Below are 19,370 nucleotides of genomic sequence, written 5' to 3'. Positions count from 1 at the left end.
ATTTTGCTGCCAGAACAGCTAGTAAATGTCCTCAAAAGATCAACGGATGCCATTTTGCTGCCAGAACAGCTAGTAAATGTCCTCAGAAGATCAGCGGATGCCATTTTGCTGCCAGAACAGCTAGTAAACGTCCTCAGAAGATCAGCGGACGCCATTTTGCTGCCAGAACAGCTAGTAAACGTCCTCAAAAGATCAGCGGATGCCATTTTGCTGCCAGAACAGCTAGTAAACGTCCTCAAAAGATCAGCGGATGCCATTTTGCTGCCAGAACAGCTAGTAAGCGTCCTCAAAAGATCAGCGGATGCCATTTTGCTGCCAGAACAGCTAGTAAACGCGTCCTCAGAAGATCAGCGGATGCCATTTTGCTGCCAGAACAGCTAGTAAACGCGTCCTCAGATGATCAGCGGACGCCATTTTGCTGCCAGAACAGCTAGTAAACGTCCTCAGAAGATCAGCGGACGCCATTTTGCTGCCAGAACAGCTAGTAAACGTCCTCAGAAGATCAGCGGATGCCATTTTGCTGCCAGAACAGCTAGTAAACGTCCTCAGAAGATCAGCGGACGCCATTTTGCTGCCAGAACAGCTAGTAAACGTCCTCAGAAGATCAGCGGATGCCATTTTGCTGCCAGAACAGCTAGTAAACGTCCTCAAAAGATCAGCGGATGCCATTTTGCTGCCAGAACAGCTAGTAAACGTCCTCAACATCAGCGGATGCCCATTTGCGGCCAGAACAGCTAGTAAACGTCCTCAGAAGATCAGCGGACGCCATTTTGCTGCCAGAACAGCTAGTAAACGTCCTCAGAAGATCAGCGGACGCCATTTTGCTGCCAGAACAGCTAGTAAACGTCCTCAGAAGATCAGCGGATGCCATTTTGCTGCCAGAACAGCTAGTAAACGTCCTCAGAAGATCAGCGGACGCCATTTTGCTGCCAGAACAGCTAGTAAACGTCCTCAAGATCAGTGGACACCATTTTGCTGCCAGAACAGCTAGTAAACGTCCTCAGAAGATCAGCGGATGCCATTTTGCTGCCAGAACAGCTAGTAAATGTCCTCAAAAGATCAGCGGACGCCATTTTGCTGCCAGTGAGACGCCGTTACCATAGCAGCGAGTTACGCAAATGGCAAGACCACCTACTCAAATGGTGGGATAATCGCAAATTAAGGCCGCGCAAATGGTGAGTGTGCAAATGGTGAGGTTTTACTGTAGCTACAAATAATGGATAAGCAGATGAAATCATGCAATGGTTTGTGTTACTAATACAAATGAAAGTTTCAAAATGAGGTTGAACTGACTCATGGATGGGATATCCAGTTGCTTACATGAGTAGCTTGTTGCAGAATTCTAATGTTTTTGGTAGTCAAATACATGTAATTTTAATGTAGCAGGATTGAACTAATATAAAATTAAGCAATCATTATGTCAAAGTGCATCAACTCACCTAAGAGGTCCAGTATATCAGCATTGAGTGTGGAGGAATGAGGAGCAGAGATACTGCAGGAGCCGAGAGAAGTGGTGGATGAGGGCACTGGCTGCACTGTGTCACCTTCGCCTGGTTCCATGCCACCAAGGAGTAGCAACAGAGCATTCTGAACATAAGAAAAAAGATATTTGTACATTTTTTCATATTTTATGAAGTAAATATTTAACTTATATGAATTTAAAATACCCACCATCATTTAAAACTGAAATTTATCACCATTTGCACAAGTAACTGCTAATTAGATGTGGATTGTACTGTCATACTGCCACAAAATGAATAATGTTGAGCTGCTAGTAGCAGAAGAATTCAAAGTCAAGCAATACACTTCATGAGCAAAACATAACACTTTATAAGTGAAACAAAATGTATGGGGTCCTTCACTGAGTTCAACCTGCCATCTGGTGGCCCTCCTGGAGCCTCTGCCAGAGCCAAACCTGTGGCCAGCTGGGGTCCAGTGAGACTTAATTGACATTTCTCTATATAAAACTAGCAACATATCAGTTGTAATGATCACTATCATGTTTACATCAAAGATTCTACGTGTTGTACACTATTCATGTCATTATAATAAACTATGTTGGCAAAATAAGAGCATTCATTGATATATCTTACAACACTCCATCCCTTGGTTAGGTGTTATTCATGTCACATGACGTGCTCCTGTTGGGTACGCCGACAGGTTTCTCACATCACATGACGTTTTTCAAATATCTTGTTTTTACTCCACATGCTTGCTTTGTATGGGCAATATCTATTCCTCTGGGAGTGTCTGGCATATCACTCTTGAAGATACGGGTCCTAGTTACGCTCTCAGTCAGTACATAATGAGTAGTCATGGCGAGTAGACTCGCTGAATGTAGAGCAGACGCGAGCTTTACTTTTCAGCGAGGATGATGGAACATGTTGATTATTCTGGTAGCACTGATAGTGATGAGCCTCTAGATGAAAGTAATAAAGATAAAAATTATGTGTCTAGTGGAGAGGGTGATGCTGATAGTGAGGAAGTAAGTGTTGAAGAGATAGTGTTTGCTGCCACTAGCCGGCCGCCAACACCATGCACCTCAGCAGGTGCTGCCTCATTTGATCCATCACCCACTGCCTGGTTACGTGCCTCCAGGAATCGTTCAAAGAGGAGAAGGACAGATACACGTCGTCAGCAGCAGCGTCGAGACACTCGATACCACTGCCAAGAATGTGGTGTCCCACTCTGCATGGAACCATGTTTTGAAGAGTATCACACTCTAGCAAACTTTTGAAGTGTCATGGCTTGGAAAATGTAAATAGCATTAGTGTAAAGAAAGAGAAATTGTGTAAGAAATAAACCAAATACAAACACGTCATGTTCTGGGCGGCTCATGCGTTGCCAAAATGTAGAAAAAAGGATTTTCTTAGTTCAAACATTTTATTTTATGTGAAGCATCAGTTTATTTACTTAATTTATACTTTATTATGTAAGGAAATAATCATTTTGTGCTAAAAATGTTGCTGGAAGAATAAGGGAAGAAAGTGCAGCGCAGGGAGTACATCTGGCAACAGCGGGGGAATCCCCCACGTGACTCACCGGTGCAGGGATTTAAAAATGGTGAATTGCGCCTTTCAAATGTTTTCATCGTTTTACGGAGATGGTTTTGGATTGTTTGGGGTAGGAAAAAAAAAAAAAAAAGATTTCTTGTAACATGTTGGGGTACATATTATGTAAAATCAAATAATGAAACACTTTACGCCGTTTATGGGTTAATATGAATGCATCAATGTGGACTCATGGGTAAATATTTCCTTCATGCAAGAAAAGAGAAGTCAAACAAGTCCAGCATGATGTCATGCTTTCAATATCTTACAAGTAGCAATGGAAGGCAGTGTTGAAAATCTTGCCACTCAACATTCCTCTGGCAGACATGCCGCCGCCTAAACACAATGCATTCCTCTGTCTTTCCAGTCAGAGTATGAGAGTTTGTTTACACTAATGTAAAACATATCATACAGTGCTGGCAGCAAGTATTATACTTATTTCATATTATACAGGTAACTCTTGATTTACGCGAGTATTGTGTCCTTGAAGAGGTTGCGTAAATCAAAAACAATGTAAATCAAACAAGAGGTAGGTTTCTATCGAAAAATAAATATTCACTTCATTTAGTTGAGAGAGAGAGAGAGAGAGAGAGAGAGAGAGAGAGAGAGAGAGAGAGAGAGAATATCCATATCACCGAGATATCCACTCAGGCACTCAGTCTCAGCCTCACTCGTATGAGGAAGAAATGAGGGACACCATGAGCGACTGGCTAGTATTGGTACCAGTACCGAGCAGTCTGGTACCGTACTGCATCATAGCCGGTACCGTTAGTACTGGTACCGGTACCTGCCCACCCCTATTGTTGAGTAGCGTGGCAGCGTGGATACTGTATTGTTGTTCAAGTGGGGCGCGGGAAGAACTGAGCTCAGCTGTGTGGCTGCGGCGCTGTGTGAGTCCAATTGTGTGAGACATCTGGTGACCACTCCATAAAATATCACGTATAAGTGAAAAAAACATATAAATTAAACATTTATTTGGAGTTTGGACCCCGCATTATTTTAAAAACGCATAAACCAAACTCGCGTAAATCGAGAGTTACCTGTATTTCTAATTTAAATCATGATACATACATTTTTAACATCTTATACTATAACATTCACTATATGGAACTTTAAAAGAGCAACATATAGCATGTGACGATTGTTTATGTGGGAAAATATATATACGTATTTCAATTTTCTACTTCTTGCATTTCCCCGTTTCTTAAATACTGCTATACGTAGTCTGTTCCACGAGAGCTGGCAGAGATTTTCCTTCAGGGGTGGACTCTTGGGCTTGGCGTCGCTGCTTGAGCAACGGTCTCCGCGCCGCTCAGTGGCTGTTGTTTACTAGATCTAAGCTGTGGCAGTATCATTTGTCGTGACATAGCCTACTATCTCTCGCTCTCTCCTACCTCTTAAAATCAACACTATCATCATCATCATCATCATCATTTCATCGACGCCTGCTCCTAGGAGCTCCCATCAGGGGATGGCCATGGCAGAAGAGCTTCCAACTTTCTCTATCCAGACACTCCCTCCTTGCCTGCTCAAAGTTTCTCGAAGATCTTTACCCACTCTCCCTAACGTACTCTTGCACCCTATCCCTCCATTTCACTGGAGGTCGTCCTCTAGCATTCCATCCCTCAATCTCACTCACATACACCCTTCTGGTCATCTTACTCTCCTCCATTCGCTCCATGTGGCCACTTTAAAGTCTGTCGCTTCACTTCTTCCACCACTCCACACTTCTTCCCTTCACCCCTGTGACACATTCCAAAACACTTGTACACACTTTCATTACTCATCCCATCCATTCTACTCATACCACAAGCACTCCTCAAATAACTCATTTCCACTGCCTGCACTCTAGACCTCTGACTTTCATTCCAGGCCAATGTTTCACTTGCATATGTGAGGGTTGGTACTATTATTGTATTTCTCAAATCCCTCTTTACCTCCATGCTCACACTTCTGCCATTCATGATTCGTCCCAAAGACCCTACCACCCTTCTTCCTTGCAATGCCCCTTCTCTTATCTCTCCCTCCGTACCACCATGCTTACACATAACTGATCCAAGGTACTTAAACTCATTGACCTCCTCCATTTCTTCACCATTCAAAATTATTTTGCATTTTTCACATTCAATTCCCACTCTATATGGGCATACAAAATCTACAACCTCACTTCTACTTCGCTCACAAACCATCACTTTACTTTTGTTGACATTTACTTTCAGCTTTCTCCTGTTACAGACACTATAAAAAACACTGACCAAATTTTGTAGGTCACTTTCATTTTCTGCAATGAGCACCATGTCATCAGCAAACAGTATCAAATTCAGTACCCACTTCCTTCCCTCATCGAACAGTCTTACTCCAACTTCTCCAACTTTGCCCCTCATTTATCTAATAACACCATCCATATAAATATTGAATAACCATGGTGACATGACACACCCTTGTTAAAAGCCCACTTTTATCTCAAAATGTTCACTTGTTTCTCCAGTAATTTTGACACATGCAGATGCATCCTCATGGAAAGACTTTATTGCACTAAGCAGTTTTCCTCCCACACCATAAATCTTTAAAACATCCCACGATGCAATCCAATCGACTCTGTCATAAGCTTTTTCCAAATCCATGAAGGCAGCGTATAGTTTCTTTCCTTTTGCTATCATTTTTTCTACTACCATCCTGAAGGAAAATATCTGATCCACACATCCCCTTCCCTTCCTGAGCCTCCTTGTTCTTCACTGATTTTCTCTTTTGTAAGTCTTTGCACCCTCTCTATTATGACTTTTCCATATACCTTTCCAGGTATGCTTAGGAGACTTATACCTTGATAGCTCCCACATTCCCCTCTCCTGCCCTTCCCCTTGTAAACTGGGACAATGATGGCTTTCATCCAGTCTGCTGCCCCCCCCCCCCCCCACCCCCTCCCATGCTACTTCACATGTCTTGACCATCCATTTAACAACTACATCTCCTCCACACTTCAACATTTCTGCTGTGATTACATCAATTCCTGCTGCCTTTCCATTTTTTAATCTTTTTATTGCCTGATTTACTTCTTCATATGTTATACTTCTTTCTTTATATGCTCCTCCTCTACCTCTACTTAAAACTGCTGGTGTTACGGCTGCTGGACGTCCATCCTCAAAACTCATTAAGTTTTTGAAATATTCTCTCCATCTCTCTTTCACAGCTTCCCCGTCTTTCAACATCTTTCCATTCTCATCCATAACTTCATTTATTTTACTTGAGGAGATATTTTCTGCATTTCTTTCATTTTTTACTTCTTTCCAATATGATTTCCTGTTCCCTTTATATTTTTCACTTAGTCTTTTTCCAAAGTCTTCATCAACTCTTCTTACTTTCTTTTATTGCTTGTTTTAATTTAATTTTGCATTCTCTATATTTCTTTTTCCTTTCCCTTTTTACTTGCTCAGCCACATTTCTTTCTTGAGTTTTCTTAAAAAGTTCCCTTTTCTCTTTTACTATCCTCCTTATCTCTTCTGTCCACCATGAATTTCCTTTTCTTTTTCCATCTCTCACCACTTTCATCCCTAACACTTTTTTTGTTGTAGTTACCATTATTTCTTTAAATGCTCCAAAAACTTTTTCAATATTTGTATTATATTTTACACTTTCCCATTTTTCACTAAAGGCCTCTGCCATTTCACAGTTATACTCATCTTTTATTTCTTTTTCCTGTAACTTTTCTATCTTCAGTATTTCCTTTTTTACTTCACCTTTCTTTTCAAACACCCACTTTTCTTTCAGCTTTAACAAGTGTAATGTGCAAGATCTGTGAAAGTATAATAAAAAAACCAATGGGTTGAAGTTTTAGAAAAGGGAAACATGATAAATGAAGGACAGTTTGGATTTAGAAAAGGGAAATCGTGTGTCACCAACTTACTATGTTTCTTTCTACTCATGAGCAATAGACGTGGAGCAAGAAAGAGAAGGATGGGCTGATTGTGTATATCTAGATCTGAAAAAAGCTTTTGACAAGGTTCCGCACAGGATGTTGCTCTGGAAACAACAGAAATGGGGAGGAATGGGCGGAAAGGTCAACGAGTGGATAAAGGATTACTAAGAGAAAGAGAAATAAGAACAGTGATTAGAGAAATCAAATTGGAGGAGAGAAGAGAGTTGAGTTCCTCAGGGCTCCGTTCTGGCACCAGTAATGTTCATAATATACATAAATGATATGCCGATGGGTATAAAAAGTTATATGAGTTTTTGCAGACGATGCAAAGTTAATAAGAAAAGTGAAGACAGAGGAAGACTGTGAAGAACTGCAAAAAGACCTGGATAGTGTATAGATGGAGCCAGTTATGGGAGATGGAATTTAAAGCAAACAAATGCCATGTAATGGAAATGGGGAAAAGTAAAAAAAGACCGAGGAAAACATACAGGATGGGAGAAGAAAACTTAAAGGTGGTACATGAAGAAAAAGATTTGGGAGTAACGATGCAAGACACACCATCCCCAGAAAAGTATATAAACAAGTTATTTGGAGAAACCTACAGGATGATGCAAAATATAAGGGTATCATTCCATTATGTAGACAAGGAAATGATGAAGAAAATAATAACAACACTGATAAGACCAAAACTTGAATATGCTGCAGTTGTTTGGTCGCCTCACAAAAAGAAGGATATTAGAAAGTTGGAAAGAATACAGAGAATTGCAACTAAATGGTCCCAGAACTCTCAAATATGACGTATGAAGACAGATTGAAGGAGATGGACTTGACGACACTGGAACAAAGAAGGGAGAGAGGAGATCTGATCACTCTGTATAAGTTGGTAAATAAGTCTGATGAGGTGGATAGAGATGATCTCTTCTCTACTGCGAGAACGCAGGGGCTGAGAGGACGTGGAAAGAAACTTAACCCGTGGGCTTCGGCTATGGGAAAGCCGAGAAGTGGCCGAGAAACGACAAAATTACACTGCATTTTGAGACTAAGGAAAGAGCATGGAACATACATCAGAGTACTCCTCTCATAACCATAAAGCTGTTAAAAATATTTACTTGTACTCAAACTCCATTCTTTTTGGGTGGAGTTTGTTTCAAAATAAACAGTCTCGTGACGCTTGGCATCTAGCTGAGAGTCGCTTGTGGTCTACTATAGAGAATTTTACTAGTGATTACTGTATGGGTAGCTAATTCAGTATGCCATGACCTTACAGCACCACCTATGACAAAAAAGCCCACCTCAAGATCACTCACCCACCACAATGACCTAGGGCATTCATGGTGGGTTGCGCTATGCCACCGCCGCCAACAATTAGCTCAAAATAGGTGTTTTAGGGCAAGCCCTTTTTAGGGTCCACCGTACCACAGCCACGACTCGTGAAAGCCCCGAAAAGGGTCTGCCGACATTAACGGGTTAATAAATGAACCTGTTTGAGTGACTTGAAAAAGTATAGTTTTTCCACATAGAAGTGTTAACACATGGAACAGCTTGCGGGAAGAGGTGGTGGAGGCGAGCAGTGTCCATCAAATGAAGGAGGGCTGGATGAATGTAGATATGGAGACGGAACTATTAGAGTTTAGCTCGGGCCCTGTAGACTACAAATAGGTAAATACACAGAAAGGGGAAATGCGAAGGGTGTGGGGAGGGAGGGGCAGAATGGAGAGTCAGGTCATGTCCTGACCTAAGCCCTGACCCGAGTCAGGTCATGTCCTGAGGGAAGCCCTGACCTGACTCTCCCTTCTGCTCCTCCCTCCCAACACCCTTCTCCTTTCTCCTTGTTTTCATACTCTCTATCTCCAGAGGTGGGCGTGGTACTGAAAAATCAGTAGTGCAGTTGCGGTAGTGCGGTACTTTTTCCGGAGTAGTGCAGTTGTGGTAACATGGTCCCATTTTTTTCTTTCCCAGTGTGGTACGCGGTGTGCGGTACCGCGGTAGCGGTAGTCAAAATATAAAAAAATACTTCTCTTTCATTCTTCCTTCCTTCCTTCCTTCTACCTCCTCCCTCCAGGGTGTGTCTGTGTGTGTGTGTGTGTGTGTGTGTGTGTGTGTGTGTGTGTGTGTGAGAGAGAGAGAGAGAGAGAGAGAGAGAGAGAGAGAGAGAGAGAGAGAGAGAGAGAGAGAGAGAGAGAGAGAGAGAATAATAAAATAGAGAAGTTACAATGAAGTTAAAAACAGATTAGTATGTTATGCATCAATGCATAAAATTAAATGGAATATAAATTTACAAAATATTACCATCTTTCCCTTCACATTCTCCCAGGGTTACTAGCAATTTTACATTAAAATTTTTCAGGTCATTTTCCCCTTTCCCCGTTGGGGTTGCAAAATATATATCCCTGGAGGGGGGACCCACTGTTACTTGTGCTACAGACCCCATGGATCTTGCAATTGGCCTTACCTATAGGACCAAGATATGTTCACAGGTCTGGTAATGCAATATTCTATGTTCAAAGCACATGTAAATTTTTTTGTCTAATTTTGAGGAAAAAATGCATTTTTGATGCTGACATATCCCGTAATAAAATTTCAGCATTGAAAAAATGTTATTGTAGGTATTCTAAGGAAAAATGGACAGATTCCACCAAAAGCACACACATAAAAGAAAATAATGCCCTCTTCCTTACCGACTCATTATTTTCATGGGTGCTGTTAATGATGTTGTTATTATTGGCAGAGGAAAGGTCATTCAAGAGACTCTGGTTGTCTGGAGAGTTATCAAGTCCATTAGTAATGGCTAACCCTCCTTTGTCTCCCTCTGCGGTGCCTGCACGAACGCCCTCAAATGGAGGCATGCGCTCCAGCAATGGACCTCGCATGTGGCTGCAAGAGAAATCAATTAAGATAAAAAAAGGAATGGTATGGTTTATATAACAATGATTAACTGGGAAAAGGCCTTAATCTTAAATATTCAGATGTACTGAAAGCTGACAGGTACTATAATATACTATGATCCAGGGTTGTTGATCTTTTTATTAAAAAATGTTTTATCCAAAGAAATTTTCCATCTAATTAATTTTTTTTTCTCTATTGATCAAAAATATATGAATGTGCACCTTTATAGTCTCCATATACTAGTTTGAAATACATTTTGGAATATTCTTGCATCATATTACATCATCTTATCTAACCTGGTTACATGTCTGAACCAGTATTTATTTATTTTTTACAACAAAAGAGCCGGCTCAAGGGCAACAAAAATTATATATATAAAAAAAGCCCGCTACTCGTCACTCCAACAACAGAAAATAGATAAGAGTAGCCAAAAGAGAGGTCAATTTTGAATTTTGGATGGAGAGGTGTCTTGATACACTCTTCTTGAAAGAGGACAAGTCATAGGCAGGAGGAAATACAGGCGAAGGAAGGCAGTTCCAGAGTTTACCAGTGTAAGGGATGAAAGAGTGAAGATGCTGGTTAACTCACGCATAAGGGGTTTGGACAGTATAGGGATGGGCTAGAGTGGACAGTCAAGTGCAGCAGGGCCACAGGAGGGGGGAGGCATGCAGTTAGCAAGTTCAGAAGAGTAGTCAGCATGAAAATATCAATTGAAGATAGAAAAAGAGGCAACATGGCAGCAGAATTTAAGAGGTAGAAGACTATCAGTAAGAGGAGGAGAGCTGATCAGACGAAGAGCCCTAGACTCCACTCTGTCCAGGAGAGCTGTGTGAGTGGAGGCCCCCACACAGGAGATGCATACTCCATATGAGGGCGGACAAGGCCCTTATAAATGGAAAGCATCTGTGCAGGGGAGAAGAACTGGCGAAGACTACAGAACACCCAACCTCGAGGAACCTGATTTAGTGAGAGATGTGAAGTTTCCAGTTGAGATTTTGAGCTAAGGATTGGCCAAGGATATTAGTGTTCAAGAAGGTGACAGCTGAGTGTTATCGAAGAATAGGGGAAAGATGTTTGGAAGATTGTGTCAAGTTGATAGGTGGAGAAACTGGGTTTTTGAGGCATTGAAGGACACAAGGTTCCTTTTACCCCAATTGGAAATGATAGTAAGGTCTGAGGTTAAGCGTTCTGCAGCCATCAGTCTGGAGTCATGTAATTCCTGTTGAGAGGGTCTTCTATTGAAAAAAAGTCCCTGGACTGACTTTGCTGCATAAGTTAGTTATGTAAGGAAAACATATGATTTGCTACATGTATATACAATATGTATGGGATTTAAGTTCAAAATCACCATTCTCTCTGTTGGTGGCGAACCTACCCTATGACCATACTCTTTGGCGTAGTCTAGTACCTGTAGCTTAACTTCCTAGGTACAGTGATACCTATGTTGGCATCATGGAGCCTCAGTAAGATACATATGGTGAAGCCAATGTTTGCTTCATGAAGCCTCCTAACCTACTTGTCTACCATATAAGCAATAGCCTTTAACCCCTTCAACACGAGGACACGCATACTGCGTCCTTGCGTGCCATGTAACATATCCGAGGATGCGCATACTGCATCCTGGCTCGCTTTAGCCAATATACAAGTTATTTTATATCTATATTAATGCTTACATCTCATAATTATCAATTAATTTATATTTCTTTATATGCACAATTCAATTCTGCATGTTTTCATATATAATACATGATGATTATGTTGAGTTTATGGCTGAAAACTTGTTATATTCAATAGCGGCATTTGAAATTTGGCGCGCACGGTGATCCTGGATACGGCGCGGGGCACTGTTTTGGCACAGCCGTAGTGAGTTTCTTTATGTGCATCATTTAATTCTGCATGTTTTCATATATAATACATGATGATTATGTTGAGTTTATGGCTGAAAACTTGTTATCTTCAATAGCGACATTTCAAATTTGGCGCGCGTGGCGATCTCAGATACGGCGCAGGGCACTGTTTTGGCCCGGCCGTAGTGAAGGGGTTAAAAAATTCACAGGATTTTCCTTTATAATGTGAACTAGCATAGAAGATTATCATTATTATTATTACTAATGGTATTACTATCTATATATATATATATATATATATATATATATATATATATATATATATATATATATATATAGTTTAATATTTTGAAAAAAATTAAATATATAGGTATATTTTTTTAGAATTACACAAACAATACAACTTCGTATACATTAACTTACATCAGTTTCTCAACATCTTCCTATAGCTTGGGCCTTTGTTTGGTAGAATGCATAGTTGCAAATATTTCCTCACATTTGCTCAGATTCTAGTTTATAAATCGATTTTAGTTGAAATGCTCAGATTCTAATTTACTGCACACTAAGTTACTTCCACTGTATATATATATATATATATATATATATATATATATATATATATATATATATATATATATATATATATATATATATATATGCAGTCCTGCTGCACCTTGGGGATCTGTAGACCCAGCACTGCCACAAGAAACTTTTATGGTCCAGTTTTACAAAACTGGAAGGGTCAACCAGAAGGCATACCAGGGTGGGATCCAGAAAATCAAAAAACAAAAAAATCACAAAGAAAGAGTTAGGTATAAAAATTAAAAATAAACTTCATTCAGTGGAGAGAGAGAGAGAGAGAGAGAGAGAGAGAGAGAGAGAGAGAGAGAGAGAGAGAGAGAGAGAGAGAGAAATCCATATCACCGAGGTATGAGGACACCAGAGTGACTGGCTGTTGCTGGTTAGTGGGTAAGTCACCGAGCAGTCTGTATAGTTATAGCTAGTAGTAGTTAGTACGCACACTGTGGTACCGTACCTGCCCACCCCTTGTTGAAGAGTAGCGGTAGCGTGGGTACTGTATTGTTGTTCAAGCCAGTTGTGTGAGACACCATAAAATATCGCGTATAAGTGGAAAAACATGTAATTTAAATATTTATTTGGATTTTGGACCCCGTGTTATTTAAAAAACGCATAAACCAAACTCACGTAAATCGAGTTATCTGTACAATTCTTTTTTTTTTTTTACAACAAAGGAGACAGCTCAAGGGCACACAAAAAAATAAACAATAATAAAAAAAAGCCCGCCACTCGCTGCTCACAAAAAGAATCTAAAGAGGTGGCCGAAAGAGAGGTCAATTTTGGGAGGAGAGGTGGCCAGATACCCTTCTCTTGAAAGAGTTCAAGTCGTAAGTCAGCTTACGTAACATTGTACGCTACCGTGGATCCAGAAATGTTTTGTAACATACGTTGGATCCAGAAAGGTTACAGATTCTGTAAAGTGTGCGGTAACTTGCCGGTAGGTCAGGTAACTTACTAAATGCATTCGATTAGCGTTAATAGCATTATTATTAATACTTTTCTCAACAAAGAAATGGACGGTTATAGCTGAACATAGCATTTGCTGGCATATTAGTGTTGTAAACGAGATATACACACTTTGAGAGGCATGAGAAGTGTGGACGGTATGATATGTTTTCCCGGCAACACCAACGCCCGGGGGACTGCCAGACCTCCCTCCTACCTTCTATTCTTCCTTCCTTTCTCTTTATTCATCTTCCTACCTCCTCATCCATTCATCCATCCATCTCAAGATTTGTCCCTCCGTGGAGGGACCATGGGCCTTTCTCAGGTGACAGCACATGAATTGGGAGCCGACAGACTGACTATATATATGAATCAAACAACGAAATGTCCCTAGATTACGATTTAGTACAGTCTACCTTAAAAATTTTTAAACCTTTAATTTCAACATAAACGTCTTTACCACGTAGATCTAAAAAGCGGGATAAAGTAAATATGGTCTTAGAAACATTATAAATAGCCATTGTGTCTTATTATGATGGAAAAAGAAAGAAAATGGGAAAAGAGAACGAGTTGTTTTGAACCCACAGCTGAAGGTGGCTGACGATTGGCTGATGGTTCTGAAAACACCCTTGTGATTCGCTGGCGAGTCTTATGACGTCATAGCTGGTTATGTAGATTCTGGCCAATCAACGCGATCCTATCGCCTTACTTAAAGCTTTCTGGATCCACACATAACTCGCTACGCAGCGGTGGCGTACGTTACCTACACGAGGGCTAACAAATCTGCAACTTTGCAAAATCTTTCTGAATCCCACACCAGAGCGATACCCGAAGCGTTCCGGGCCGGCAACAGGCATCAAGTGCTCAAAGCAGGCTTCTATACGGATGCTCAGATAGGCACCCCTGGATGCTACGCTTTTAAACCCAGCAATGAGCCCGAATGCCCACAGACGCCGGGCAAGTATGCCAGGCCGTCCCACTCTGAGTGTGAGTAGGGATGATAACCAAGGAGTCAATGACAACCTGGCGCATCCGCTTGAGTGGTGATCTGTGGCTGTTTAGTTACACTGAGTTGCCCTTGCGAACCAGGGGAGGCGGGTACCCCCTGCACAGTGCATCCAGCAGGACCACGGGGAGGCCAGCCACAAGAAGTAACCATGATTTACGGCCAGCCCGCACCTCCAGATCAGGCTGGCCCACGGGACTCCCGAACCATTGTAAAATCCTTCATTCACATGTCAGACCGAGGGCGGTACTTATCCGCATTTCTTATTCCGTCCTCACACCCACAGGAGTGCTAGTGGACCCGCATGCCTTCTCCACGGGGACGGAGCCATACTCACCTAGTCCAGTCTGGATTTAGGCAGTCATCAAGGCTTAAGCTAGGGTTTGCACTGTGTGTTTCATTTAAACAGTCCTTTGACACTCCTGCCATGTAAACCTGCACTGCCTTGACTCTCATCACTTCAATATGCTCTACAGCGCTCGGCAAGAACGTTTACATGCCAGTTGTACTGAGAAGCACACAGCTTTCCTGCAAACCTTCGCACCAGGACATCAATATCATTGCTACGTGCAAGCTGGGGTGCACCTAACGGGTGTGGTACGCCACCCGAGCAAAGCTTAGAGGCATCGCGCGGGCAATTTGAACAACTTTTGGCGGTGCATGACAATTTTTTATTTAAAAAAAAAATCAAATATTTTTAAAAACTCCCAGATACGGGCGAGGTTGGATACAGTGCACCCGGATAACTGAGGGTTTACTGTACTACTGAACTGCTTATTTCCTTTTTTCTTTCTCTATTTACCTCTCTCTACATACACACACACACACACACACACACACACACGCAAAGAAGAACATAAGAAAGCTGGAAAGAGTGCAGAGAGTGGCAACTAAGATGGTATCGGAACTTAGAGATTGGACGTATGAGGAGAGACTCAATAGCATGGGGCTCACAACCCTGGAGAGAAGAAGAGAAAGAGAAGACCTGATAATGGTGTACAGGTTGGCGAGCGGAGTGGAGCATTTGGACAGAGAGGACCTGTGTGTGTGGAATGAGAGAGAAACGAGAGGACATGGAAAGAAGTTGAGGGCGACAACGTATAGGCGAGATGTGAAAAAGTTCAGCTTCCCAAACAGAAGCATTGAGCTATGGAATAGGCTGGAGGAGGAAGTGGTTTGTGCAAGAAACATTCATGATTTTAACCCGTTAGCTGTGGGGGTCATGTTTCTTATGTTAGATTAGGTTAGGTTAGGTTAGGTTAAAGGCCCCTCTAAGTAAAATCATGAGAAAGAATCATCACTCACACAAACCATGTGTGATCAGTTTATGCATCATCTATTTTGGGAGGTTTATACCATGGCAGAAATTTGGCCCATCGCTGGTACACGGTAAAGCCACAAATTTGTCCCGTCGCTGCTACCGGGTTGAGGAAAAGTTGGATAATAGCGGATATGGAGACGGGACACCACGAGCGTAGCTCTTTTCCCATATGTCACAACTAGGTAAATACACACACACACACACTAATAATAATAATTATAATAATACAATTATAATAATAATAATGATAATTATAATTATAATATAATTAGTAACAAAATTAATAAAAATACATAATAATAATAATGATTATAATTATAATAAAAATAATAATGTAAAAGTATTAATGGTAATGGGACAGCAACACCCTCCTTATTAATTTAATATAAAAATTCATGTTAGTTTATTTAGGTGTGTTCCTACTTACGTTGATTTATATCGTTTTCATTTTTTAGGCAAGAAAATGTTTATTTTACCGCAAAATCCCGCGATATAGCGAAAAATCCGCGATACGATACAATTTAAAAATCTGCGATACAGCAAGACAGCGATAAGTGAACCGCGATATGTCGAGGGATTACTGTATTGCAGTTGGCAATACAACCTTGCCAGAATCTCAAGGAGAGATGTCCGCAGTTCTCTCAATATGGCTGATCATCCCGCACGCACCGACGTAAGTGTTAACATTCAACACTCCATGAACATGCATGTATGTTCGCAAGAGAGGCATACATAACCGACTCCTATAGATCTGGACCTCCTCTTTCCAATGGTGTTTTTGGTTTTTAGCTGTGATGAATAGTTTTTGAGATAGAGGTTAAAAAGAGACCCCCCATTGGGCTGCCTGACTGCGCCTGAGGGGAGAGTCGCGTCCCGTCCCGCATGCAAGGAAAGGGTTAAGGCAGCCGCCTTCAACTGCGGCTTCAAAACGACCCGTTAATTCTCTCTTCCCATTTTTTTTTTTTTGCTCTCTCTCTCCATAGCCACAATGTTTGGAGGAAAACGTCCAGTGTGATACTACCTTTTAAGGTAGCGTGCGCGACGCCGATGGTAAGTAGACGTGACCCGTACGTGTCAAAGCAGCGCGAAACTCGGGGTGATAATGCACGAAAGTCGGGATGGTAAGAATTTAGGACTAAACGCAAAACGTGTGGATCTCAAAACTCGGATAGCGCGAAACTCGAGAGGGTACTGTACTCGACTGACCCCGCTATGATTTTCGGACGTTTTCACTTTGTTTCGGACTTGATCTCGTTGGGTTTCCCTTTGTTCCCAGTGGGTCGGCGTCACCCCTGGGAGCATATTGGCCTGGGAGTGGCTAGGCTGACTCACAAGTTGACGCTCTGTACCCATATGAGTGTCTAGATGCGCATGGGAGCATCCTTTCAATTGCGATTAATTAAGGTAATTTGTAAACGCGTCTGACGCGTCGATAGTATAAAATTGCAAATCGCTTTTAACACATGAGACGCGTCAACAATACTCTACGGATTAATATTATTGTTTCTGCTTCTTTATTTCACACCTTCTCATTTCTCTCTCTCTCTCTCTCTCTCTCTCTCTCTCTCACCTGTATACTACTTAAAGATGCTTGACAGTCAGCGCCCCCAGGGGACCTGGTAGGGAAGAGCGACGCTGCCATATCTTGTCTCCGTGAGCGACAGCTCGAGTTTGGTGTTCTCGAGTCCAATGCACACGATAGTACAATAGGTGAGCTACAGGAAATTACATAGAAACATAACACCAGAGAGGCCCATAACTGAGCACACAACTGGACAGCCAATCACGAGCAGCGCCCATGAGCGAGGATTATGATCAGACAGCCTATCACGTGCGTCAATACAAAACCCCGCTACGAGCCAGATGTACGCTTCGAATGAACAATTATAGCATCAGTTCATGTGGGTTTCTCATTCCGACAACGTTCACGGCTACAGCTACGTTATCGTCCTTCATCTTACTCATTGGCATGGCTCCTAAGCTCCCTTGTGATTTTCAAAGTGGAGAGAAGAAAGCTAAAAGGGCAAGAAAAGTGCTTACCTTGGAAGAAAAGAACAAAATATTTAACAGAGTAAGAAGTGGAATGAGCTAATCTGCCATTGGTGACGATGCGGCGGCCAATACGTGCTGAGCCTGGGCGAGTCGGCAGGGTACCAGCACAGCCACCACAGCCAGATGGAACCACGCATCAACCAGTTTTTTCATACTTATTTATTCAATAAGGTATTTTTGTTTCAGTATAAAGTTTCATGTAAGTTGCTCAGAACATATAAGTGGTTGGTGGGATAGAAAAAAATAAACAGGTTACATGACTTGACTATTTCAGGAACCTAAACCCTGTCAATAATGAGGGAGCACTGTATTCTCTACTCTAGCCCATCCCTATACTGTTCAAATATTTTATGTAAGAGTTAACCAGCATCTCCATTCTTTAATCCCTAACACTGGTAAACTCTGTAACAATATTCCTTCGTCTGTATTTCCTCCTACCTAAGACTTCAACTCTTTCGAGAGTATCGAGACACCTTTCGAAACTGACCTCTCTTTTGGTCACTCTTCTAAACTCTTTTTTATAGGAGTAGTGATTAGCAGGATTTTTTTCTCCTTTTTTTCCTTTAAGCTGCTTCCTTTACAATAAAAAAATAGGGAAAAGTTGGGTTATAAATTTCTGATGCCAAAAGAACACTGCCAGTGGTAATTATAAACGTACCATCACAGACATAAAACAGTATATGATACTTACTTGTGTTTTGTGAATAGCTGGCTGTATTCTATTCCTCTTTGTTGAAGCTCTATATTAAGATGAGATCCAAATGCACTAACAACTTGCTGTATTGATCTGAAAAAAAGAGAAACTTATGAAAAGCTACACTAAAATAGTTGGAGTTTTAATGGGCTATTTGATCATGTTGCCAAGAACTCTGAGCAAAATGTCCTTTTCTTTGACGCAGGAGCCACATCCCATTAAACTGCCTTATACAGTATAAAGTGGAGTACAGATACATATGTAGTCTTGACTTTCTGAGCCCAAAGTCTCTTAGAGGGGAGGCGACGGCAAAAAAAAATATTTTCAACTCAGACATCGATATTCGGGTTTTAACAGTTTTGGTACCCTTGAAATGTTCCCATTTTTCCATGAAAACAACGAGATGATATCTCAATTCCTTCTATCTTTAATTTGACTTTGTTTACATCCAATTAAAGAGCCCTACCCCACACCACACCACGGGTTTTGTTGTTCCTCATGACTGAAGGATTTTGGAGCATTATTTTACGTTTTTTTCTGTTCTGTTAGTATTTTATAATATGGAGCACCATATGTCAATATCACACAGCTCTGGGTGGTGAATGAGGCATGGCAGTGAGTTACACACTTAGCGTCCCCTCAGATGCTTTGAGAGGAGGGAGCGTTGACGCTTTGTTCAACTGCTGAACGCCTTTCTCTCCTGTTCCTGAGAAGAGTCATTGGTCATCATTCGAAGTTAAAGTCAAGGCAGAGAGAAAGAATGGAGATGATAAACAAGAGTAAAAGGGAGAGTTAAGACAGAGACCCACCACCCACTGGCACAACCATCAGATGCTGCTTCCTCGCCACCCCAATAGGAGGGGACCAGGTGTAAAATAGTCCTGAATACTATGTCAGTCGAGTCGCGTATGGCGCAGTTAATTGGTTCTGAGCAACGGTTTAGGCCTGCTGGAAAGCACAGAAACAACGGTGAAAAATATAGGTGGCAATGGTGGCAGAATTATATTTTCTCCATAGGTTTAGTTACCTATGGAGAAAATATAATTTGGTTCTGGCCATTGCCATTTTGCCCCACCC

At 41.5% G+C, this 19,370-nt stretch overlaps 1 protein-coding gene across 4 annotated transcripts in view; it reads right to left on the bottom strand.

Moving 5' to 3' along the window:
* The window catches only part of LOC127009736 (AP-1 complex subunit gamma-1-like), a 179,686-nt gene that overhangs the window by 44,955 nt on the left and 115,361 nt on the right, over positions 1–19,370 (bottom strand). For all 4 annotated transcript variants that reach the window (XM_050883114.1, XM_050883117.1, XM_050883116.1 and 1 more), the window contains exons 13-15: positions 18,291–18,386; positions 9,642–9,837; positions 1,440–1,587 (exon numbers count right to left, since the gene is read on the bottom strand). In XM_050883114.1, coding sequence (XP_050739071.1) covers positions 1,440–1,587; positions 9,642–9,837; positions 18,291–18,386 — 440 coding nt within the window. The remainder of the gene's footprint in view (positions 1–1,439; positions 1,588–9,641; positions 9,838–18,290; positions 18,387–19,370) is intronic.

Source organism: Eriocheir sinensis, chromosome 41 (genome assembly GCF_024679095.1).
Source record: "Eriocheir sinensis breed Jianghai 21 chromosome 41, ASM2467909v1, whole genome shotgun sequence".
NCBI lineage: Eukaryota > Metazoa > Arthropoda > Malacostraca > Decapoda > Varunidae > Eriocheir > Eriocheir sinensis.
This window is presented reverse-complemented; position numbering and strand designations above follow the sequence as displayed.